At 42.0% G+C, this 26,518-nt stretch overlaps 1 protein-coding gene and 1 long non-coding RNA gene across 5 annotated transcripts; one reads left to right on the top strand and one right to left on the bottom strand.

Moving 5' to 3' along the window:
* Positions 1-53: 53 nt before the first annotated feature.
* On the bottom strand, positions 54-21,124 carry LOC109887678 (uncharacterized). Of its 4 annotated transcripts, none has more exons than XM_031799491.1 (7): positions 20,970-21,124; positions 4,706-4,732; positions 4,304-4,504; positions 3,943-4,142; positions 3,542-3,707; positions 3,171-3,239; positions 54-1,907 (listed from the first exon to the last, which is right to left on the bottom strand). In XM_031799491.1, the coding sequence occupies exons 2-7, from the start codon at positions 4,725-4,727 to the stop codon at positions 1,813-1,815; spliced, it is 753 nt and encodes a 250-aa protein (XP_031655351.1). In that variant the 5' UTR covers positions 4,728-4,732; positions 20,970-21,124; the 3' UTR covers positions 54-1,812. The 4 variants fall into 4 exon arrangements, with proteins under 4 accessions (XP_031655351.1, XP_031655350.1, XP_031655354.1 ...); XM_031799490.1 differs by having other exon boundaries at positions 20,908-21,118; XM_031799494.1 differs by lacking the exon at positions 4,706-4,732 and having other exon boundaries at positions 20,908-21,124.
* LOC116355476 (uncharacterized) lies at positions 21,121-25,867 on the top strand. Its single transcript, XR_004204481.1, has 2 exons — positions 21,121-21,871; positions 22,809-25,867. It is a non-coding gene; the product is annotated as an uncharacterized LOC116355476 (long non-coding RNA).
* The last annotated feature ends 651 nt before the right edge of the window (positions 25,868-26,518 follow it).

Genomic DNA, 26,518 nt, shown 5'->3' with positions numbered 1-26,518 from the left:
CCTTTGCACAGCTGGACCTGTATGCGTCAGAAACAAAATGAGACCTCAGACAATTTAATTTCATAATATATTTTATTATCCAAAGACAAGGCTGAGTAGGCTCACGTGATAACATCCTTTTTGAGATTTAAGTTCGTTCCTCATAGACATCAAGAGAGTATGACACATTAGTGCAACTCTGATCAAAACTCTTATCAAAACAAAATGTACAGAATATTTTTTACTTCTTAAAATGGTACAAGGCCATGACCATATTCACAATGTGATATATGTACCTGTAGAATATATTCTTTATGGGTAACACATGATTAATGGGTATACATGTATGACATTATTTAACCTTTATTTACTAGGCAAGTCAGTTAAGAACAAACGCTTAATTACAATGACGGCCTAGGAACTGCATTTGTTCAGGGGCAGAACGACAGATTTGTACCTTGTCATCTCGGGGATTCGATCTAGCAACCTTTCAGTTACTGGCCCAACGCTGTGTTGAATTTATACCTGCACTCAGGATTCTTCTCCTAACTTTTTGCTGATTATCTCGTGTTAGTCTTAGGCTAATGATATGTTTCGGTAAAAGTTATAAAGAAATGATGACTATACAGACCATTCACCAAAATACTGATTGATATACACTGAGTGTACAAAACATTAGGAACACCTGCTCTTTCCATGACATAGACTGACCAGGTGAAAGCTATGATCCCTTATTGATGTCACTTGATAAATCCACTTCAATCAGTGTTGATGAAGGGGAGGAGACAGGTTAAAGAAGGATTTTTAAGCCTTGAGACAATTGAGACATGGATTGTGTATGTGTGCCATTCAGAGGGTGAATGGGCAAGACAAAATATTTAAGTGCCTTTGAACGGGGTATGGTAGTAGGTGTCAGGAACGCCGGTTTGAGTGTGTCAAGAACTGCAATGTTGCTGGGTTTTTCATGCTCAACAGTTTCCCGTGATAGTATCAAGAATGGTCCACCACCCAAAGGACATCTAGCCAACTTGACACAACCGTGGGAAGCATTGGAGTCAACATGGGCCAGCATTCCTGTAGACCGCTATCGACAACTTGTGAGTCCATGCCTCGTTATTGTTATTTTATTGTGTTACTTTAGTTTATTTGGTAAATATTTTCTTAACACTTATTGAACTGCGCTGTTGGTTAAGGCTTGTAAGTTAGCATTCCACAGTAAGGTCTAACCTTGTATTCGGCACGTGACAAATAAAGTTCGATTTGATATTGTATATCAGTGCAATTGTTTTGTTGTAGAGTATAGGCCTACTGAATTTTTCATACTTAAGAGACAAACATGCACCACAAAATGTGTGACACCAAGCAAGAGGCTTTCAGAGAGCTGGATATGGAGCCCAGGGGTGTATTAATTATACAGATCATTTTTTGGGGGGGGGCTGAGAGTTTCCTTTTGCGAGGGTGGAGACTTCGCAAACCGAAACTCCCAATTTCTAACAGGACCCAGACCTTAATCACACAGCTCACCAAATTAGAAATATTTAGGTTCTGGGTTAACTGACATCAGACTGCTCTAAGGAGTGACTACAATCCACACTTTGGTTTTGGTAGAAAAGTCACTACCAAGAAGCGCTTATGTTAGCACTTTCAAACTAAAACATTATTTTGATCAGCAAAAAGTGTCTGAAGTTTCACATCACAACGATGTGACTGTTTTGGAATAAAATGGTCAGTGTACTAAACATTAATAGACTGACCAGGTGAATACAGGTGAAAGCTATGATCCCTTATTGATGTCACTTGTTAACCCCCCCCCCCCCCCCCCCATCCAAATAATCAGGGATGAAAACCCAAACAATGGGCCGACTGCTGCTCGTTATCCTGTGCATTCCATCCCGTCACAACCGATTCTTCAGGTTGAGGCGCAGAATCTGTCCAGGAGAGATTAAGATCAGTCCATAGACCGCTTAGGGTATCTGAGGTCCTAATTTCGCTGAACAATCCTATTACGTTGAAATTAAAGAGTTGCAACAGTCAAAAGGCCCAGTAAAGGTGGTGCCAGACAAAGTCATGAGTGAAAATAGTCTGCGGTTGAAAGGTTGAAGCCCTCGAAGCCTTTAAAGGTTATACATGTAACATTTCTACCTGCAAATCAGACATGTAACATTTCTACATCAATTACATATCAGTAGTAATGAAGGAATAAAAATCTACCAGAGGGGAAACTGGGAGGTCCGGCTAGCTGTTGTGTGTAGGCCACATCTGTTTATGATTAGTTTGCATTCGCGAGCTTGACAAACATCAGTAAAACATTCACTTTTACAACTCTTCGTCAAGTCCTTGCGGCAGTTTTTTAAATATGTTTTTGTTGCATCCTGTGTGTGGTCTGCTTATTCTTCAACCATTGATATGTTCTAGGCTATTTTGAGCGCAGGTACTGCTGGAATGTCTACCAATGTGAGAAATTGCACTGGTCACTCAAAACATTTATAAAGTATAAATAGCCCACACTTTAGATGAGGCCATGCAAAAATACTTAACTAATGATTAGTAAATGGTTGATAAGGACCCATATTAAACATATGAATGGCATATTGATTAATAAATTATGAATAAATGATGTACTAATTATAAATGCGTTATACAACAGCATTATTGAATTCTGTGCATTCTAAAAATCAACATTAAAACATTTTGCAATCATGACGCAATATATGCCTATGCATGCAGACCGTACTTGCAACAAAGTTACATAAACCTAAACCAACAACTACACAAACTGAAATTGGATGCATTGTAAATGCAGGTCTAACGGAGAAGAACTTAGCTAGCTAGACAGCATTGATTGGTCAGGCTTCATCTATTATTATAGGCCTATGTGTGAAACTAGTTTTGATATAGATCAGGTGTAGTTTCGATTGGCCATTCTCAGATGGCAATAAACTGTTGTGTTGGATGAAAAATGACATGCCCTCCCTCCTAAAACTGCTTTATCAAGATTCTAACAAAGACGGTGTGTTGAATAGACTTATATAGGAAAAGCCAAGCCAGGGGGGGGGGGGGGGGGGGGGGGGGAACATGACTTTTTTTTTTAAATGACAGAGTAATTACAATTTTTTATTAATCTGACATCAAAATGACGGTCTCTGCACTTGTTTGAAAACAAATCACTGAGATTTATAGATCAGACTCACCAGTCATCTGGGCTGAGACCTGGCTTCTCAGTCTCTCTACCTCGTTCTTCAGATCACGTACCTGTTGATCTGAGATGACAAAGGACAGGCAAATTCTGTGTTGGGACATTAGGGAAAAATGCCAGGCAGCTGTGGTGATACTACATGTATGATAGAACAGGATGAGGAGATGTATGATAGAACAGGATGAGGAGATGTATGATAGAACAAGATGAGGAGATGTATGATAGAACAGGATGAGGAGATGTATGATAGAACAGTATGAGGAGATGTATGATAGAACAGGATGAGGAGATGTAACTATCAAAATGATTCTGTAATAGTGGTTATGATTAAATAATAACTTTGTGATTATTGAAAGTCTGTCTCACCAAGTATTTTGTTTAGGTAATCTATTTGCTTCAGTAGTTTGTCCTTGTGTACACATTGCTGACATTTTTCTTCCTGTAGTTCTTTTTTCGGTGCATCCACTTGCTTCTTACTCTTCTGCTCACTCGGCTTTTTGTTTTTGAACAAACCTTTTCTGGTGTTCTTATTCTGTTGTTTTGTGGCATCAAACACAGTCAAAAACAAACATTAAACTAGCAATCATTATTCTAAGACTATCAGACAATGATTAATGAAACATTTGAGAAATCTGTGTTTCTCCATATTTGTATACGTCATATGACACATTTGAATGGGTCAATAAAAAAGCATTACAAAAGTCTGCATGGGGAGTATGAGAGAAATGTAGTACTGGTACATGGAGGTTGTTGGTGGGGTGAATTACCATTGGCTGTATGTTCAGATGGCTCCAAATCGTACGGACTGCTTCTGTATTGCGAGGACAGTCCAGTAGTCCCTGGTTCTCATGGAACAGACAGTCCACTGTTAGCATATCACCTCTGGTCACCAGTCTGCTACAGTCAGGTACTGTGCAGTCTGGGTTGAAGGAATGATGCATCGCCACCAAAACAACACGTTTACCAGCTGTATAGAGAGTGACAAAAAAATGTTTAGCATAACAAAAAGCTAACAAATAAAACACTCAGATAATTAGCATCTTGCTAGATACATAGGTCAACACGGACATGGATTTCATATAAAACATTTCAGATATACAGTAGATGTCAATAACTTTGCTTCGTTACTTGGGATCTCCTGCAGCGCTGCTTCAATATCAGTCCCAGCACGACTGACGATAGGACAGAAAGTTATGATGACATCACTCTTCTCTGGTGTCATCACTTCAGTAAAGTCTCGTTGCATGGTGAGTTGTTTCAAAAAGTCCTTATGAGAATCCAAGGTATTGCCACTGACAACAGTGAAGAATTGTCTCATCCTTGGATTACCTGCAAGAGGATATTAAAGAGGGAACCTTAATCATTAATGCAGCTGCCTTATGTAAAAAAAAAAAGGTGGTGTATCAGCTCAGCTACTTTTTGTAACAGCTTACAACTTTATAACTGACGTCTTTTGATGAAATGTCAGACCAGTACATCTAAGCAAGAAAAACAACCAATGCCATCTGAGAAAGTAACCTGTTGACTTACTATGAACACTGGACTCTGCCATTTCGTCTGCATAAAAGAAAGTTTGAAACCATTACTACACACAACCATTTATTTACCCCCCCTTTATTTAACTAGGCAAGTTAGTTATTAAGAAAATATTCTTATTTACAATGACGGCCAAGGAACAGTGGGTTAACTGCCTTGTTCAGGGGCAGAACAACAGATTTTTACCTTGTCAGCTCGGGGATTCAATCTAGCAACCTTCCGGTTACTGGCTCAATGCTCTAACCACTAGGCTACCTGCCGCCCTTACTTAGTAGTATGGTTTTTGTTATATATTCTCCTTCCCATTAAAAAAGGTCTATTAAAATTATTTTGGGAAAATGAAAGTAAGACTTCTTGTGCTCTATTTTACTTATGCTCATTTGTAATTTCGACCAGTTAAAGCTGTCATATATGAACTCGCTTTGGCTGAGGTCTGAGTGGTGGCAATATGTGTTATTAAAAATGTGTGCCAAAGTGCCAATTTCAGGCAGCGCTGATGGGATATTTAAGACCAACCAAAACCTGGTCTCTTAGAAGTAACGTGTTTGCTATTATGGCATGGATTTTGACAGTGGAAACGCAGGCTATTGTACATTATTTTAGCCAGCTCCTGTTATTATTTTGGATGTGTGTGAAAACCCCTCCATGTAGGCTATTTGCTCATCATGGAAGAAGAGATGATCTGGTGACACTCATATTTAGAAACAATTGTGTTATTTTCCTGTAACAATTGCTTGTATTCTGCTTCGTTTGTCAAGAAGCCGATCCATAAAAGGTTTCTAAAATTGTCTACTCATGAGGCCTTTGTATTATTCACAATTCACACACTGTAGTTCGTCCTTCAGTGCAGGACACTATTTGGCTTGTATCCATCCCCATTCCCAAAGAGCGCCTCTTGTCCGGCTACAAAAGACACACTCCTCCAAATATATTCAAGTTATTCAAATCAAATCAAATCAAATTTATTTATATAGCCCTTCGTACATCAGCTGATATCTCAAAGTGCTGTACAGAAACCCAGCCTAAAACCCCAAACAGCAAGCAATGCAGGTGTAGAAGCACGGTGGCTAGGAAAAACTCCCTAGAAAAGGCCAATACCTAGGAAGAAACCTAGAGAGGAACCAGGCTATGTGGGGTGGCCAGTCCTCTTCTGGCTGTGCCGGGTGGAGATTATAACAGAACATGGCCAAGATGTTCAATGTTCATAAATGACCAGCATGGTCGAATAATAATAAGGCAGAACAGTTGAAACTAGAGCAGCAGCACAGTCAGGTGGAAGTTGAAACTGGAGCAGCAGCATGGCCAGGTAGACTGGGGACAGCAAGGAGTCATCATGTCAGGTAGTTATTCTGTCCTATAACACCATATCATTGGTAGACCTAGGCTATATCTAGCCCGTTCAGATGCTAACTACCTTTAGCGCTTATTGATGATCGAATCTTCTGGGTCGGGTGAATTTTGTTATAGGACTGGTTGCATGATATACAAATCTAATGTAGATTGCTGATATTCCATTTAAAGGAGTGTACAAAACAGACTGATCAAGTGAATCCAGGAGAAAGCTGTGATCCCTTACTGATCCCACCTGTTATATCCACTTCAGTCAGTGTAGATTAAGCGGTGGAGACAGGTTAAAATCAGGATTGTTAAGCCTTGAGACATGGATCGTGAACTAGGGTTTTACTAACATGATTGCGGTGGCTGGAGCAAGGTCGTAAGTGTACAGTTGAGCAGGTATGGTCGTGAAGGAAACACTGAGAGGTCAGAGATAGCCAGACTTGTAAATTGAACTAAGGAACAGAAGGTTGGGTTTTGGAGAAACGCCATCATTCTAGATTTGATTTTGGATTGGAGATGTTTAATATGAGTCTGGAAGGAGAGTTTACAGTCTAACCAGACACCTAGGTATTTATAGTTGTACACATACTCTAGGTCGGAATCGTCCAGGGTGGTGATGCTATTCGGGCAGGCGGGTGCGGGCAGCGAACGGTTGAAAAGCATGCATTTAGTTTTACTAGCGTTTAAGAGCAGTTGAAGGCCACGGAAGGAGTGTTTTATGGCATTGAAGCTCGTTTGGAGGTTAGTTAGCACAGTGTCCAAGGAAGGGCCATAAGTATACAGAATTGTGTCGTCTGCGTAGAGGTGGATCAGGGAATCGCCCGCAGCAAGAGTGACATCATTGATATATACAGAGAAAAGAGTCGGCCCGAGAATTGAACTCTGTGGTACCCCCATAGAGACTGCCAGAGGTCCGGAGAACAGGCCCTCCAATTTGACACACTGAACTCTGTCTGCAGAGTAGTTGGTGAACCAGGCGAGGCAGTCATTAGAAAAACAAAGGCTATTGAGTCTGCCGATAAGAATACGGTGATTTACAGAGTTGAAAGCCTTGGCCAGGTCGATGAAGACGGCTGCACAGTACTGTCTTTTATCGATGGCGGTTATGATATCGTTTAGCACCTCGAGCGTGGCTGAGGTGCACCCGTGACAGGCTCGGAAACCGGATTACACAGCAGAGAAGGTACGGTGGGATTTGAAATGGTCAGTGATCTGTTTATTAACTTGGCTTTCGAAGACTTTAGAAAGGCAGGGCAGGATGGATATAGGTCTGTAACGGTTTGGGTCCAGGGTGTCACCCCCTTTGAAGAGGGGGATGACCGCGGCAGCTTTTCAATCTTTAGGGATCTCGGACAATACGAAAGAGAGGTTGAACAGGCTGGTAATAGGGGTTGCAACAATGGCGTCGGAAAGAGAGGGTCCAGATTGACTAGCCCAGCTGATTTGTACGGGTCCAGGTTTTGCAGCTCTTTCAGAACATCAGCTATCTGAATTTGGGTGAAGGAGAAGCTGGGGAGGCTTGGGCATGTAACTGCAAGGGACGGAGCTGTTGGCCGGGGTCGGAGTTTAGCCAGGAGGAAGGCATGGCCAACCGTTGAGAAATGCTTATTGAAATTTTTGATTATCATGGATTTATCGGTGGTGACCGTGTTACCTAGCCACAGTGCAGTGGGCACCTGGGAGGAGCTGCTCTTGTTCTCCATGGACTTTACAGTGTCCCAAAACTTTTTGGAGTTAGAGCTATAGGATGCACATTTCTGCTTGAAAAAGCTAGCCTTTGCTTTCTTGACTGACTGAGTGTATTGGTTCCTGACTTCCCTGAACAGTTGCATTTCGTGGGGACTATTCGATGCTATTGCAGTCCACCACAGGATGTTTTTGTGCTGGTCAAGGGCAGTCAGGTCTGGAGTGAACCAAGGGCTATATCTATTCTTAGTTCTACATTCTTTGAAAGGGGCATGCTTATTTAAGATGGTGAGGAAATTACTTTTAAAGAATGACCAGGCATCCTCGACTGACGGGATGAGGTCAATATCCTTCCCGGATACCCGTGCCAGGTCAATTAGAAATGCTCGCAGAAGTGTTTTAGGGAGCATTTGACAGTGATGAGGGGTTGTCGTTTGACCGCGGACCCATAGCGGATACAGGCAATGAGGCAGTGATCGCTGAGATCCTGATTGAAAACAGCAGAGGTGCATTTGGAGGGCAAGTTGGTCAGGATAATGTCTATCAGGGTGCTCATGTTTACGGATTTAGGGTTGTACCTGGTGGGTTCCTTGATGATTTGTGTGAGATTGAGGGCATCTAGCTTAGAATGTAGGACTGCCGTGCTGTTAAGAATATCCCACTTTAGGTCACCTAACAGAACGAACTCTGAAGCTAGATGGGGGGGGTGATCAATTCACAAATGGTGTCCAGGGCACAGCTGGGACCGGAGGGATGTCGATAGCAGGCGGCAACAGTGAGAGACTTATTTCTGGAGAGATTAATTTTTAAAATTAGAAGTTCGAACTGTTTGGGTATAGACCTGGAAAGTATGACAGAACATTGCTGACTATCTCTGCAGTAGATTGCAACTCCTCCCCCTTTGGCAGTTCTATCTTGATGGAAAATGTTGGGTACGGAAATCTTAAAAGGTACCAGCTACATCACAAATGTTCATTTTGTTCGATAAAGTCCTTCTTTATATCCCAAAAGTCAGTTTAGTTGGCGCGCTTCATTCAATAATCCCCCGGTTTCCCCTTGTTCAAAATGCATACAAAATTAATCGCAAATGTTACCAATATACTTCGTCCGAACAAGTCAAACAACGTTTCTAATCAATCCTCAGTTACCCTAATATGTAAATAAATTATTACATTTAAGACGGAAAATAGTATGTTCATTCCTGGAGATAAATAACCAAGTGTGCACCCTCACCGGAGCGCGCCACAAACATTTTCCAACCAAGCAGAGGCATAACTAAAGTCAGAAATAGCGATAAAATAAATCACTTACCTTTGAAGATCTTCCTCTGTTGGCAATTCAAAAGGTCCCAGCTACATCACAAATGGTCGTTTTGTCCGATAAAGTCCTTCTTTATATCCCAAAAAAGTCAGTTTAGTTCCCGCTCTTCATTCAATAATCCACCGGTTTCCCTCATTCAATATGCATACAAAAAGAATCCCAAACGTTACCAATATTCTTCGTCCAAACTAGTTAAACAACATTTCTAATCAAACCTCAGGTACCCTAATATGTAAATAAACAATACAATTTAAGACGGAGAATAGTATTGTCATTACCGGGGATAAATAATGAAGTGCGCGCACTCACAGGAACATGTTACAAACACTACAGCCAAAGTAGGAGCCACTTACAAAAACTACAAATTCTAGCTCATTTATCAAAAAACAAGCGTGAAATTCTTTCTAAATACTGTTGACATCTAGTGGAAGCCCTAGGAATTGCATTCTGGGAGGTATTCCTTTTATATTCCCATTGATAGCAATAGTAATCAGTGGTGAGCTGAAAAAAACAATTCTGGATGGATTGTCCTCGGGTTTTCGCCCGCCATATCAGTTCTGTTATGCTCACAGACATTATTTTTCTTTTTCTATCCAATACTACCAATTATATGCATATCCTAGCATCTGGGCCTGAGTAACAGGTAGTTTATATTGGGCACCTCATTCATCCAAACTTCTGAATACTGCCCCCTATCCATAAGAAGTCATCCTGCTTTTGTGCAGAATACACTGCACTGCTTCAGGTGCAACATTTATGGTCATGTTGCAGCAGTGTGGGAGGGAGATTCCAAGATGTGGGAAGTGTGTAGAATGGCATGGGACAGAGGATTGTGTCGTTTCGGTGGATAAAGTTGTGTGTCAACTGTAGGGGTGCTCATGTTGCTGGAGATCGGAAGTGTCCAGTGTGAGATGAGCAGGTTGAAGTGGCCAGAGTCAGAGTAGTGCATAGCGTGTCGTATGCTGATGCAGTGAAGAAAGTGGAGGAGGATGGGTCAAGTATGATGGATCCTGAGAGGATCCCAGTGAGCAGTAGATTTGTGCCAGCACAGAGGGATAGGGTGACGAGTGAGAAATGCATCAGTAAGGATGGCTTCTTAGCATTCATAGCAATCGCTATTAACTGTACTGCAGAAATGGAATGTAAATCACAGAGAATAGATGTTATGGTGGCTGATGCAGAGAAGTATTTGGATATGTGAGATTTGACTTCAGAAGAGTTATAGGGTGTGTTGAGGGGTGGTGTCCCGTCTTTCCAGGCCATTGGCATGGTACAGGAGTAGATAAGGTCAAAGTAGTGGAATGGGGTAGTGGTGTTTTAATGAGTGTAGGTGGCAGCTGCAGAGCTGTACCTGGGTGTATGAGATTTTTGGTACATAGGTGTAGGGATAGTTAATGGGGAAACTTTGTTCCTTTTAGGAACAGGAATAATGAAGAGAATTTTATGTAGGTAGGCTGTGACTGGCCTCACACTTTAGTACAGTAGGTGGCAGTGTAGGCACCTTTAAGTTGTATACGATCCACCGAAGAAGAAGAACCATGCAGAGATTGAATGGCCAAGAAAAAATATCTATATCCCTTTGAACAGGGTATGGTAGTTGGTGCCAGGTGCACTGGTTTGAGTGTGTCAAGAACTGCAAAGCTGCTGGGTTTGTCACGCTCAACAGTTTCCTGTGTGTTTCAACAACGGTCCACCACCCAAAGGACATCCAGCTACCTTGACACTGTGGGAAGCATTGGAGTCAACAAGGGCCAGCATCCCTATGGAACGCTTTTGACACATTGTAGTCCATGCCCTGACAAATTGAGGCTGTTCTGAGGGGAAAAGGGGTTGGAACTCAATATTACAAAGGTGTTCCTAATGTTTTGTACCAACAATCTTTGCCTGATGGTGGCAGTGCACTGTTTACCAGCAGGCATGTTTGGTCGAAATGCAAGAATATTGGGAAGAGAGTCTGCCCAAAGCAGACTAGGTCAGGGGAACCCCTGGCACTTCAGTCATGTTATACTGCTAGAAGATGATAAAAAAATGAAGATGGAAAGCAATCTAAGTGGACCGGTTCATGCAAAACGAACTGGCCCAGTCACATGGATGTACCAAACTCACTTAAAGTGGCAGTAATAAAGCCTCTCTTGAAAAAGACAATCCTTGACCTGGAAAAGTGTTTTTTTTAAACATTGGCTTACATCAAATCTCCCATTCCTCTCAAATGTTTGAAAAAGCTGTTGCGCAGCAACTCACTGCATTCCTGAAGACAAATAATGTATACGAAATGCTTCAGTCTGGTTTTAGACCCCATCATAGCACTGGGACTGCACTTGTGAAGACGATAAATTACCTTTTAATGGCGTCAGACCAAGGTTCTGCATCTGTCATCGTGCTCCTAGACCTTAGTGCTGCTTTTGACACCATCGATCACCACATTCTTTTGGAGAGATTACACGGACAAGTTCTAGCCTGGTTTGATCTTATCTGTCAGAAACATATCATGGATGGTTAATCCTCTGAAAAATCAATTGTAAGTTTCGGCGTTCCTCAAGGTTCCATTTTAGGACCACTATTGTTTTCACTATATATTGTACCTCCTGGTGATGTCATTCAGAAACACAATGTCAACGGTCACTGAAATGTTGGACGACACACAGCTGTACATTTCAATGAAACATGGAGAAGCCCCAAAATTGCCTTGCCTGGAAGCCTGTGTTTCATACATAAGGAAGTGGATGGTGGCAAATGTTTTACTTTTAATGTTCTACTGTTGGTTCTTACAATTAATCTTGATGATTGTACAGTCATCTCAAATAAAAATGTGAAAGATTTTGATGAGCATATCAGAATAAAATATTTCAAGGACAACTTTTTTCCATTTTCGTAACATTGAAAAGATCAGAAACGTTTTGTCCAAAAATTATGCAGAAAAGCTATTTCATGCTTTGTCACTTCTAGATTAGACTACTGTAATGCTCTACTATCTGGCTACCTGGATAAAGCACTAAATACACTTCAGTTAGTGTTAAACACGGCTGCTAGATTGACTAGAACCCCAAAATGTGATCATATTACTCCAGTGCATGACTCCCTACACTGGCTTCCTGTTAAGGCTAGGGCTGATTTCAATGTTTTACTGCTAATCTAAGCATTACATGGGTTTACTCTTACCTAGCTCTCCGATTTGGTCCTGCCATACATACAGTTACAGTCGGAAGTTAACATACACTTAGGTTGTAGTCATCAACTCGTTTTTCAACCACTCCACAAATTTCTTGGCAAGTTGGTTAGGACATCTCCTTTGTGCATGACACAATTAATTTTTCCAACAATTGTTTACAGATTATTTCACTTACAATTCACTGTATCACAATTCCAGTGAATCAGAAGTTTATATACACTAAGTTGACTGTGCCTTTAATAAAAAGCTTGGAAAATTCCAGAAAATAATGTCATGGCTTTAGAAGCTTCTGATAGGCTAATTGACATCATTTGAGTCAATTGGAGGTGTACCTGTGGATGTATTTCAAGGCCTACCTTCAAACTCAGTGCCTCTTTGCTTGACATCATGGGAAAATAAAAAATAAAGTATAATTATATATACAAACATACAATAAATAAGTCATAATAAAGAGTAAAATAAAAAATTATAATAATGAGACATTGGATCATATAGTCAGTCACCTGCCATAAGCTACACACTATACATTACGTGTGAAACATTATAAGGATTATATAGAGATTCAATCAATGTGATGTGAGGGAAGATTCTCCATATAGTCAATAAAAGGTTGCCAAATTCTGTAAAATGTCTCTAACTTATTCCTCAAGCAGTAAGTGATTTTCTCCAAAGGGATACAACTATTAACTTCCGATAGCCACATTGCAACTGGAAGGGAGGAATCTGATTTCCATTTCAAGGCAATACATTTCTTGGCAACCGCTAGCAATATTTCTGTTAGCTTAAAAGTATGGCTTTGCCTAAGATTGGAGTTAGTAAATTTACCCAGTAGACAGACCTCCGGGTCTAAAGGGAATGCAACCCCGTGAATTGAGGATATGGTATCGCATACCCCCTGCCAACAACCGTGTAGTTTTAACCACTGCCAAGTGGAATGGAGGAATGTTCCTTCATCTGAGCCACATCTAAAACATAGGGAGGAGATATCAGGGTTGAACCTGTGCAGTCTAGATGGGGTGATATAGAGCTGATGGAGGAAATTAAACTGGATCAGTCTGTATCTGGAGTTCAATGTGGATGTAACACCATCCCTGCATAGGTCACTCCATAGACCCTCATCAAGATCAATACCCAGATCTTTTTCCCATCGAAGTAGGTGTTTATCTAGCTCAGGCAGTGTTAGTCCTGATATAAGAGCATCGTAAACATGGGAAACGGTCTTGAACAGTGATTGGTCTGCGTGGCAGAGTTGTTCAATAGGTGACATCTTAGGTAGGTTCCATTGTCCAATGAGAGTCACCCTAATAAAGTTTCGTAGTTGTAGGTAGCGAACTCTGGAGGGAAGCCATCTTCCCCAGGAGATTTATTAGCAGGTAAGGATTTAATGGCCTCCAGTAATTCAGGAACTGAGAAGTGTTCACTCAGGCGCTCTCTGTCTTCCTCTGACAGGCATGGGAGGTTGAGAGGAGAGAAAGGAGTCGATCTCTGATAGATCATCACTTGATTGGGAAGTGTAGAGGTCTTCGTAGTATTTCTTAAAATTATCATTCATTTCAGTAGGGTCGAAAGATATCTCATTAGTAAGAGGTTCTATAGCATTAATTGTCCTCTTACTTTCCTCTGCTTTCAGTTGCCATGCCAATATTTTGTGAGCTTTCTCTCCAAGCTCGTAATAACGCTGGTTTGCTTGATATGTGTTATATTATATTTCAGTTTTTTATTCACCAAAAGCCTGTATAGATCTTTAGTCGGGCCTCTTTGGTAGGTTTTCTCTAGCTCAGAGATTTCAGATTCAAGGGCATTCAGTTCCGCTCCGTGTTTTCTCTTCAACCCTTTAGTATAGGAAATGATCTGTTCCCTCAGATAGGCTTTCAATGTGTCCCAAAGAATGAAACTGTCGGGAGCGGAGGGTTTGTTTGTCAAAGTAAAAATATTGATCTGCTCTTTGATCAATGCACAAAATTCAGGTTGCTTTAGGAGTGTAGAATTTAGTCTCCATCTATATGCTCCCGGAAGCCAGCCGCACCAATGTGTCGGAGGAAACAGCGTACACCTAGCGACCTGGTCAGTGGGCACTGCGCCCAGCCCGCCACAGGAGTCGCTAGTGTGCGATGAGACAAGGATATCCCTACCAGCCAAACCCTCCCTAACCCGGACGACGCTAGGCCAATTGTGCGTCGCCCCATGGACCTCCCGGTCGTGGCCGGCTGCGACAGAGCCTGAGCTCAAACCCAGAGTTTCTGGTGGCACAGCTAGCACTGCGATGCAGTGCCTTAGACCAGTGCCTTAGACCCGGGAGGCCCAGACTATTTTCCTTTTAAATCGGGCTGCTTTTAACCTTTTACGTTGAATGTGACATATTTTAGTGGATTAAGCATAGGTTGGGTTTCAAATATGTAACCGAATGGAAATCTCTCATATGTAAATAGTCAGGAAAGGTTTCAACTTTAGATGAAAACACAGAAGTGACTTGTGTCTCTTTAGGAAGAAAACAACAATAAACATAGAAAAAAAAGAAACCCCACCCACCTCGATTGTCAGACTAAAACAACAATCCCAACAATGAAACATGAATACACTTGTAGAGATACGTTGTTGCTCGCTTTCCATCTTGCGCTTACTAGCTAAACCTTGGCGTAAACTAAAACCTGTGAGCTCTCTAAGTTGAAAACAAACGTTGTGAATAGACATTTATGGCTGAATATTTACTGCCCACAGTAAGGGCTGCTTGAGTCTCTTTTCAGGAGAGGAGAAACATAAATGGGGGGGAAAGCAGTTGGCCTAAGCCCACTAATTTGCTTCGCTCAGTGGATATTGACTAAAACAATATATACTCTCCTGTAAATGTAATAGAACTCACTCTGGGGAAAAAACGGTTAGTTGAAAATGTACAAATCAATTATTGAGACCGGATAGCGGGGTAAACGGATCCAAATTCCAAGAAGACATCAGCAATTCAGTCACAGGACAGCCCGGAGATGAGAAAGCAAACAAACTGCATCTTATCCCCCAGAGAGACTTTCCTATCTCAGACGCGGTTCAGTTCTTTGATAAAAGTGAACACTTCTCCCGGTGTGTTGAAGAGATGGCTCCGGCCTTTGTCTGAACTTTCATCTGTGCAGGGTGGATGAGGTAGCCGGTGATGTTCTTCTCCTTCAGTGCTTTGGCGACAGGTCTGAACTGCTTGCGACGTCTGGTGAGATCCACGCTAATATCCGGGAAAAGGCTGACCCTCTTGCCATCAATGGTGATGTCCCCTTTGGCTCTTGCGAGTTGCAGTATCTTCTCTCTGTCCTGGAAACGGAGGAACCTGATCAGGACGGCCCGTGAGGGCTCATCTGGCCGGGGTTTTGGCGCTGATGTTCTGTGGGCGCGTTTGATTTCCAGCGGCTTGATTGTGCCTAGGACATCCGGGATCCATTGAGTGAAGAAACGGACCGGGTCACGGCCCTCGCTGTCCTCTTTCAATCGCACCACACGGATATTACTACGTCTGCTCTGGTTCTCCATCTGGTCTACCTTGTTCTTGAGGTTGGCATTGTCCTTCTGCAGTTGTATCAGAACCTGGTCATGTCGAGTGATGGTATCTTCAACTGTGCTAATGCGCAACTCAACCTCAGTCGTTCTTAAAAGGAGATCATTCATGGAGGATTTCAGGTCGTCAATGGAAGAATGGCGTTCAGACGATTTCTTGTCAATTTTCAGAGAAAGACCTTTGTTACCATCCCGAATTACCTGGAGGAGAGTAGCCAGTATGTCGGCAGGCTCGCAAGAGGCTAATGCTAATCTTGCTAGCTGTAGCATTATCTTGGGAATCAACAACGTTTTGGTCGTCCTTCTTGCCTCTTGGTCGGAGGTCCATGGCTCTTTGGGAAGGTAAGTACTTGACAATTTATCAGCCGATGTTAGAATATTGTTTCAACGTTGTTATTTAGGTAATAATGAAATAACTTTGAAGAGCTCGGTTTGTCAACGTCTGCTCAGCTCCGCGGCATCACGTGCTCCCCGAACTGCCTGATCTTTATTGGCCGATATAGCTTGCAGGATGTTAGTTAGCCATTATACCTGGATTTACTGCTGCCAGAATTATTCTTCAGGCTAGCATGTGGCTAGCCATAGGTACGATCGGCCAACAACAGAGTTTTAGCCATTTTGGTTATAGACGTTCAATGTCTACTAAAATGGTAAAGGTTTATCTTGACTTTGTGTAAAAGTATGAGAAATGCTGATATGCTGAACTGCTAATAAGTGATGTGTTTCAAGCTTGCTAGTGGTTAGCCAATAAGAGCAAGCCTGCAGGGGTGTAAAAGGGGCTATGCTAAAAGCTGTGTAAGTGTTTGTTTTTTTAGGCCATGGAGAATAAATAAATCGCAGGATATGGTCAGATGATGGCTTCATTCAAAGTGCCAAAATATTTTTCAAAAACATTAGGACTCTGTATGATGTGGGTCTTCAATCTTATGTGGACAGTTGCTTCACTCCTGTTTGTGTAGTGCTCTTTACTTCCGGCGCTGCCAGAGTCCCCCGCCTGTCCGGCGCTGCCAGAGTCCCCCGCCTGTCCGGCGCTGCCAGAGTCCCCCGCCTGTCCGGCGCTGCCAGAGTCCCCCGCCTGTCCGGCGCTGCCAGAGTCCCCCAGCCTGTCCGGCGCTGCCAGAGTCCCCCGCCTGTCCGGCGCTGCCAGAGTCTCCCGCCTGTCCGGGGCCCGCTGTAAGGGCCCCCAGTCCGGGGTCGGCGGCGAGGGTTGCCGCTCCAAAGGCGCCACTTAAGTGGGCCAAGACTATGGTGGAGTGGGGTCCACGTCCCGTGCCAGAGCCCCCACCCCGGACAGATGCCCACCCAGACCCTCCCCTGTGGATTTATGTTTTGCGGCCGGAGTCCGGACCTTTGGGAGGGGTACTGTCACGTCCTGACCTTAGTTCCTTTTGAATGTCTCTATTTTAGTTTGGTCAGGGCGTGAGTTGGGGTGGGCATTCTATGTTGTTGTTCTATGTTTTTGTATTTCTGTGTTTGAACTGGTATGGTTCCCAATCAGAGGCAGCTGCTTATCGTTGTCTCTCATTGGGAACCATACTTAGGCAGCCTGTTTTCCCACTATGATTTGTGGGAAGTTGTTTTCTGTCTTTGTATTAGTTACCAGACGGAACTGTTTCGGTTGTTCTTTTTGTTTATTTTGTATTGTAGTGTTCAGTTCAGTTTAATAAAATTACGAACAGTTACCACGCTGCATATTGGTCTGATCCTTCCTACTCCTCCTCAGAAGAGGATGAAAACCGTTACAACAACAGCTGGCGCACGATGTCTGATATTAAAGAAGTCTCGAGGTATTGCTCGCCTGAGGTAGTACCTTATGATAAGTTGTAGACCAGAATATCTACCAAGAGAGTTCTCATCTATATTATTCATAGCCCTCTATTTACCAGCACAAACCGATGCTGGTACTAAGACAGCACTCAACCAGCTGTATAAGGCCATAAGCAAACATGCCAAGAGTGTGCAAAGCTGTCATCAAGGCAAAGGGTGGCTACTTTGAAGAATATAAAATATAAAATATATCTCGATTTGTTTAACAGTTTTTTGGTTACTACATGATTCCATATGTGTTATTTCATAGTGTTGATGTCTTCACTATTATTCTACAATGTAGAGAAGAGTACAAAAATAGAAAAACCCTTGAATGAGTAGGTGTCCAAACCTTTGACTGGTGCTGTACATAGTCACTTTAATAATGTTAACAGACTGCTTTACCCAATTCATATGTACAGTGCGTTCGGAAAGTATTCAGACCCCTTTCCTTTTTCCACTTGAAAAAAAATCCCTCAAATCTACACACAATAACCCATAATGACAAAGCGATTTTTTTTTTTTTTTATGTTTGCTAATTTATGAAAAATGTCAAACAGAAATACCTTATTTACATAAGTATTCAGACCCTTTGCTATAAGACTGAAATTGAGCTCAGGTGCATCCTGTTTCGATTTATCATCCTTGAGACGCTTATTCAACATTGGTTTTAGGCCTGGGCGATATGACGATATACATCGCGTGACGATAGAAAAATGTCTAACGTTTCATATTATGCTCTATCGTTTATTTCGTTGTGTCGCAAATCACGCCAATATTTTTTGTCAGTTGGACGACGCTTTGCAACACAAGCAAACATGGAGGAGAGTGAATGTGACACAGAGCACGGAGACACGGCTCGTAAAAAATTAACTACTAAAAGAGGAACTACTTCGGTGGCATGGACGTGGTTTGGGTATGACAAGTCTGAAACGAAAGTAAGCCGCAGGCCGGTCCAATAATCGCAATAATCATAATCATGTGAAACAGTCTACGGATGAGATCCAAAAAAGTACAGTTGAGTGCTCGAAACAAACCCCCGAATCAGACGTTGCAATAGGCTTTTGCCTGCGGCACACCATATGGCAAAGAATCATGAAGATGGAAGGAGATAACAGCTGCCGTTACAACTTACAAAACATGGCCCTAATTTACACGGTCGAGAAACGGGGGTTTTGTGAGTTGGCGCTAACACCAAGGTACCAAATGCAAATTGTTATGTGACGCATATTAAAGCCAAAATAACATGCAAAACAGGCAAGCTGCGTCACATAACAATCTGCATTTTGTATATATATATTAGGCCTATATTTATTTAGTTTGCAACTACAGTTGAAGTGTTTTCTATTTACCTTTTTAGATTTTATGCATTAATATTTTGTTACATACTTAATTAAAATGTTTCACAAAGGTTATAAATAAAATATAAATAAAATATAATACTTACTTAAAGTAAGTACCTTTTATTTGTTGAGTAGAATTAAACATGTAATAAGAAATAGGCCTTTACATCTGGTCATTTTATATAAACTATTTATTCATTGAATTGACAGAAAATGTGCTATATGTATCGTTATCGGGATATGAAATTACCTATATCAGGATATGAGATTTTGGCCATATCGCCCAGGCCTAATTGGAGTCCACATGTGGTAAATTCAATTGATTGGACATGATATGTAAAGGCACACACCTGTCTATATGAGGTCCCACAGCTGACAGTCCACGTCAGAGCAAAAACCAAGCCATAAGGTCAAAGAAATTGTCCATAGATCTCCAAGACACGATTGTGTCAAGGCACAGATCTGGGGAAGGGTACCAAAATATGTCTGCAGCATTGAAGGTCCCCAAAAAGAGTGGCCTCCATCATTCTTCTGACAGAGCTCCAGAGTTCCTCTTTGGAGATGGAAGAACCTTCCAGAAGGACAACCATCTTTGAAGCATTCCACCAATCAGGCCTTTACGGTAGAGAGGCCAGACGGAAGCAACTACTCAGTAAAAGACACATGACAGCCCCCTTGAAAATTCTCTGGTCTGGTGAAACCAAGATTGAACTCTTTAGCCTGAATGTCAAGCGTCAAGTGTGGAGGAAACCTGGCATCATCCCTACTGTAAAGCATGGTGGTGGCAGCGTCATCAAGAGGGGATTTTTTTAGCGGCAGGGACTGGGAGACTAGTCAGGATCGAGGGAAAGATGAACGGAGCAAAGTACAGAGATCCTTAATGAAAACTTGCTCCAGAGCGATGAGGAGCTCAGACTGGGGTGGAGTTTCACCTTCCAACAGGACAACAACTCTAAGCACACAGCCAAGACAAAGCATGAGTGGCTTTGGGACAAGTATCTGAATGTCCTCGAGTGGCCCAGCCTGAGCCCGGACTTGGAACCCGATCGTACATCTCTGGAGAGACCGGAAAATAGCTGTGCAGCGATGCTCCCCAACCAACCTGACAGAGCTTGAGAGGATCTGCAGAGAAGAATGGGAGAAACTCCCCAAATACAGGTGTGCCAAGCTGTAATCACTGCCAATCACTCAGGAGTGGCTTCTGTCTGACCATTTATTAGTCTATAAATAAATCTCTTTGCCAAAATTCGTAATCTCCCATATCTTATTCGACAAGTAGTTGTTCTGAAATGTTTAGTGCTTGCCTACATTTTACTCCTTCCTCTGTTTAATATAACACACCTACATTAATTATTCATTTTGGTTGCCTATCCTGATGTGAAGTATGTTCTATAGAAAGTATTTGATTGTGTGTACACAAAGTATTTGACTCTAGTGACAAAATTAAGAGGGGGGGGGGGGGGGTAGGGTTAGGGGGTTCGGAAAGGCCATTTTCTTGCCTGCCGAAATTCTTATTTTTGACCAATAAAAACACAAATAGCCATACCGAAAACTGCAGACATTACTAGTGCCTCCCCCGCGATCAACCCGCCATTTAAAAAAAAGAAGAAAAGTAGCCTGACATGAACATTGATAGCTGCCTTGAAGGACAAAGAAAAAATGGTTTCTGCTACTAAAATCAGTGAAATGTAGGCTAAACTGACAACGGAGTGAAGAGCAGAAATCTCAACTAGCAAGCAAGTCGCAGCAATGAAGATTTGAGTGTGGTGAGCGTTCACGCCAAGGGGGGGTTTCGGCACAACACCGGTTTCGGTTTAGGTATGTGAGATGTAATGTACACCCCAATTAGACGGATCGAAATCCTCATTATTTCTATATAGCCTACACTTACTCGTTCAGAACTACTAACGCGAGTGGGACGGTAGGCTTCGTGACAATGACGAGAGCAGCTGCGCTAAGATTTACCATTGCGTTAGGTTTGATAAAATAGAGCCCCTTACCTTTAATGGTCTTCCACTTCAGATTTGTATTTATTTTTAATTTAATTTGTATTTATATTTACCCAGGAAAGTCCGTAGCTGATAAAAAAAAATGCTGATTTATATCTGCATCAATGTATGACAGTCATAAAAAACAACTATCCCTTCATAAAACAATATCTAAACCACCATCGTCCGAGGACAAGAAGTGTGACCGAAACACTTTTACTTTCGCTTTTCCTCAGGCGAAACTGGTTCCTGTGCTTATGGAAAGTTCATGGGTGCAGTCCAAACACTTAAAAGACACACCATATCCCCTCAGCCATCAAATTAAGTGGACACTTCTGATGGCTGCAGGGCAAGAGGCGAGAAAGGAATGACTTTTAAATGGACCGTCCTTACCCGGACATTCGTAACTCGTTCATCCCGCAGTGATTTTGTTTTCAGCTACCGGTATCTTGTGGGTGCTTTATATGCGCTACAGTCAATTATGATTGCATATCTACTTACATGACATATATAATTATTAACATACGCATACTGTATGATAGCTAGTAAATTAATTAGCTAAATAATGTTAGAATGCCTAGCTGGAACTTCTGAAGAAGGAAAATGTTTTATTTCTACAATTTCCAAAAGATAACCAAACAAAAACATCATTACTTTTACGAGACGTGTTTGTGACGTCCTGTGCATTAGCAGCACAATTTCTAACTTATTTACATTCGTTTTTACTTTACATATGTTGACTCCATATTGACGTTGAGGTTTTGATTTTTGACGGACTTTTCTTAGTGGATGTACAATCGTCGCAAATTGAATTATGGGGAGTTTCAGGCCCCGAAGTGAACATAATTGTACACTCGCAAAGTCTACTAAAAACGAGGGCTAGGGGGCTTACGTTGCAAACTTCCCTTGCTTGGCTAATCATTTGAACCGCCCGCCAAGATGGTGACGGGGATTCCCCGAAGGGCATAAGGCGAGGGTAAGTGGACGAGGGTGTTTCTTTTATGGGTTTGAACAACAACCCATTTTTCATCTCGGCAAGGCCAAACAAGAGGAAATTACTGATTTTATCATTTCTCTTTAAAAACCTAAACAAAAGTTTGGTATCAACTCGTTTTCTCGTTTATGGTTTCCAAATCTAGTAACATATAACAAATAAAGATAAAATTGATTAAATGTTTTTATTTAATTTTTGTTCATACCTGGAAGTACACGCAGCCTAACATTATGTAACGACCCTGGGTTTATAAACGAAGAAATCGTTTATAAAACGTAGAGTCGCAAGCTAGCGCCAGGACGCGCTCTTTGAAATGAGGGAGTTGTGTAACGACCCTGGATAACCGCGGAAATCGACTCTGCCGCACGAGCATGCTTTTGCGGCACAGTCAATAGTGCGCTGGACTTCGGACTAGAAGGTCGAGGGTTCGGGACCTGCTGCCTGCTGTTTCTTTACAATAAAATTCACGATGCATAGCGAGTTGAGCAGCAGTGTAAGCAGCACAGAGATATTATTAGACATTTCTGTGACAGGAAGATAAAAATAGTCATGTTAGCTAAGATGCCTAACTTATCATGCCAATAGAACAAATTCCACAACAAATTAACAAAGTTGGTGTGTGCCCACAGGAGAAGGGACACAGTACTGTATCTGAGATGATCATCATGAACTTCATCCAGTTACATCAGCCAATACATTAAGTTTAAAATCATCCTTTTTATTGGTGTGGGTATAATTCATAAACCTAATTTTCTGCTAAATGAAAGGCAGATGTAGTAAAGGCATACTGGTGAGGATACTACATGAATTGCTACGACAATACCTTTCAGGGCCACTGATGATCAATGATTACAGAGAAAGTCTGATATTACTTCATTACTGATTCCCCCACATTTCTCTCACTCTCTCTCATTCACAGGACCATTCGCACAGTCCAGTCACTCAGCCCTATCTAGAAGCTCTCAAGGTCCTTCATTACTTCTTCATACAACACCCTGATGAGAAGCAAAACGCCTGGCACCATAACTGCAAGATTGCATATCTCTCTAACCCTGCTGTACCCTACCGTGCTATGACAATCTGACTCTAGAACAGTATTACACAATTTAAGTGCAATGCTCAACAGTGATTATTGGTCTTGCTCGCTCTGCCATCCTCACAGTTCACACTCAGATGGTAGGCAGGCTGATTGATGGCACCTACAGGCCTGTTTGGGGGACAATTGGACAGAACATATCAGACTGCTTGGACTTCAGCTGAAACCCTCCTCTCCTTCCCCATCTTTCAAGGAAAGCCCCTTCTTTACACTTCGTGTTTGGAATGTTGCTTTCAATGGATGTCACTTTCTCATGTTGTGTGGTATTACCTATAGATTACTCATTACTTTTTACCTATGTGTTAGAATACTGTATTTTTTATTTTGTACCTTTTATTTAACTAGGCAAGTCAGTTAAGATTAAATACAATGACGGCTTACCAAAAGGCAAAAGGCCTCCTGCGGGGACGGGCTGGGATTAAACATTTAAACTAAAATAAAAATATAGGACCAAACACATGTCACGACAAGACAGACACCACAACACTACATAAAGAGAGACCGAAGACAACAATACAGCATGGGAGCAGCGCAACATGGTAACAACACAACATGGTAACAACACAACATGGTAGCAGCACAAAACATGGTACAAACATTGTTGGGCACAGACAACAGCACAAAGGGAAATAAGGTATAGACAACAATACATCACATGCAGCAGCCACAACTGTCAGTAAGAGTGTCCAAGAGTCTCTGAATGAAGAGATGGAGATAAAACTGTCCAGTTTGAGTGTTTGTTGCAGCTCGTTCCAGTCGCTAGCTGCAGCGAACTGAAAGGAGGAGCAACCCGGGGATGTGTGTGCTATGGGGACCTTTAACAGAATGTGACTGGCAGAACGGGTGTTGTATGTGGAGAATGAGGCTGCAGTAGGTTTCTCAGATAGGGGAGAGTAAGGCCTAAGAGGGTTTTATAAATAAGCATCAACCAGTGGGTCTTACGAGGGGTATACAGAGATGACCAGTTTAGAGTATAGAGTGCAGTGATGTGTCCTATATTTTTTATATTTTTTATTTCACCTTTATTTAACCAGGTAGGCCAGTTGAGAACAAGTTCTCATTTACAACTGCGACCTGGCCAAGATAAAGCAAAGCAGTGCGACAAAAACAACAACACAGAGTTACACATAAACAAACGTACAGTCAGTAACATAATAGAACAATAAATGAAAAATCAATGTACAGTTTGTGCAATTGTAGAAGAGTAGGGAGGTAGGCAATAAAGAGGCCATGGAGGTGAAATAATTACAATTTAGCATTAACACTAGAATGATAGATATACGGATGATGATATGCAAGTAGAGATACTGGGGTGCAAAAGAGCAAGAGGGTAAATAATAATATGGGGATGAAGTAGTTGGGTGTGCTATTTACAGATTGGCTGTGTACAGGTACAGTAATCGGTAAGCTGCTCTGACAGCTGATGCTTAAAGTTAGAGAGGGAGATATAATACTCCAGCTTCAGTGATTTTTGCAATTCGTTCCAGTCATTGGCAGCAGAGAACTGGAAGGAAAGGCGGCCAAAGGAAGTGTTGGCTTTGGGGTTGACCAGTGAAATATACCTGCTGAAGCACGTGCTATGGGTGGGTGTTGCTATGGTGACCAGTGAGATGTGATAAGGCGGGGCTTTACCTAGCAAAGACTTATAGATGACCTGGAGCCAGTGGGTTTGGCAAAGGAGCGTTGGTGGCAAATCTGATGGCAAAATGGTAAAGAACATCTAGCCGCTCGAGAGCACCCTTATCTGCCGATCTATAAATTATGTCTCTGTAATCTTGCAAGGGTAGGATGGTCATCTGAATTAGGGTTAGTTTGGCAGCTGGGGTGAAAGAGGAGCGATTACGATAGAGAAAACCAAGTCTAGATTTAACCTTAGCCTGCAGCTTTGATATGTGCTGAGAGAAGGGCAGTGTACCGTCTAGCCATTCTCCCAAGTACTTGTATGAGGTGACTGCCTCAAGCTCTAAACCCTCAGAGGTAGGAATCACACCTGTGGGGAGAGGAGCATTCTTCTTACCAAACCACATGACTTTTGTTTTGGAGATTTTCCGAACGAGGTTAAGGGCAGAGAATGCTTGTTGGACACTTAGAAAGCTTTGTTGTCGATCGTTTAACACAAAATCCGGGGAGGGGCCAGCTGAGTATAAGACTGTATCATCTGCATATAAATGGATGAGAGAGCTTCCTACTGCCTGAGCAATGTTGTGTCCCTTTCAAATACTTGAAATGACCCCCTCTGCCACATGCTCTCTCTTTCTCTCCAGGATACTTTAGGGGAAGTTGTTTGCTGTTGGTACCAATCCCACACTGGCAGGCTGTCGGACCACATCAATGAATTTACCCCCCCCATCCTAAACTTTTTGCAGCCTCTTGTTCAACTGCTCTTTGATTAAATTGGTTTAACTAAATGTTTATATTCGCTTCAAGTCTGGTATTATTTGTAGTAAATCTCGCTTATTTGTGCCTCTGGTCTGGAAACTCAGTCATATTTTTAGGCCTATTTTCAACTTCAGTATCCAAAATGTTCAGGCTGCTTATCACGTTCTGACCTTTATTTCCTTTGTTTTGTCATTATTTAGTATGGTCAGGGCGTGAGTTGGGGTGTGCAGTCTATGTTTGTTTTTCTATGATTTGGGGATTTCTATGTTTCGGCCTAGTATGGTTCTCAATCAGAGGCAGGTGTCATTAGTTGTCTCTGATTGAGAATCATACTTAGGTAGCCTGGGTTTCACTGTTTGTTTGTAGGTGTTTGTTTCCATGTCTGTGTTTTTTCACCACACGGTACTGTTTTGGGTTTCGTTCGTTCCACGTTTATTATTTTTGTATTCAGTTGTGTTCATGTTAAGTATTTCTTATCTTATTAAAAGAACCATGGACACTTACCACGCCGCATGTTGGTCCTCCGATCCTTCTCGCCTCTCCTCTTCGGAAGAAGAGGAGGAATTCCCTTACACTGCTGCCAAAGGATGGAATACAAAGCCGGCTTTGTATTCATGTTACCTGATTAAATTGCTGTACAATATGATCTTGTTGCCATCTGATGCACATTTAGATGTCATAAATCAGCACTGCAGAGTTCTCCATGTCCTATCCTGTGCCTTGATTGTAATAATGTTGATATCTGGAAATGTTCATGTACACCCTGGCCCCAATTCTGACTTGTGCTCTGATATCTGCTTCACTGATTTCTGCACTCGTAAAAGCCTGGGTTTCTGCATGTTAACACTAGAAGCTTATTACCTAAAATGGATCAATTGAAGGTGTGGGTTGACAGCTCCAATCCAGATGTGTTGGTCATTACTGAGACGTGGTTAAGGAAGAGTGTTTTGAATACTGATTTTAACCTTTCTGGTTATAACCTTTTTCGGCAAGACCGATCTTCCAAAGATGGGGGAGTGGCAATCTTTACCAAGGATCACCTTCAGTGCTCGGTTGTCTCCACCAAGTCTGTCCCTAAACAATTTGATTTGCTGGTTTTAATTCAACTTTCAAATATCTCTTTGTTGACTGTTGCTGGGTGCTACCGTCCTCCA

This window comes from Oncorhynchus kisutch, linkage group LG20 (assembly GCF_002021735.2).
Source record: "Oncorhynchus kisutch isolate 150728-3 linkage group LG20, Okis_V2, whole genome shotgun sequence".
Taxonomy (NCBI): Eukaryota; Metazoa; Chordata; class Actinopteri; order Salmoniformes; family Salmonidae; genus Oncorhynchus; species Oncorhynchus kisutch.
The sequence above is the reverse complement of the archived record's forward strand: the minus strand, read 5'-3'. Positions and strand labels throughout refer to the sequence as shown.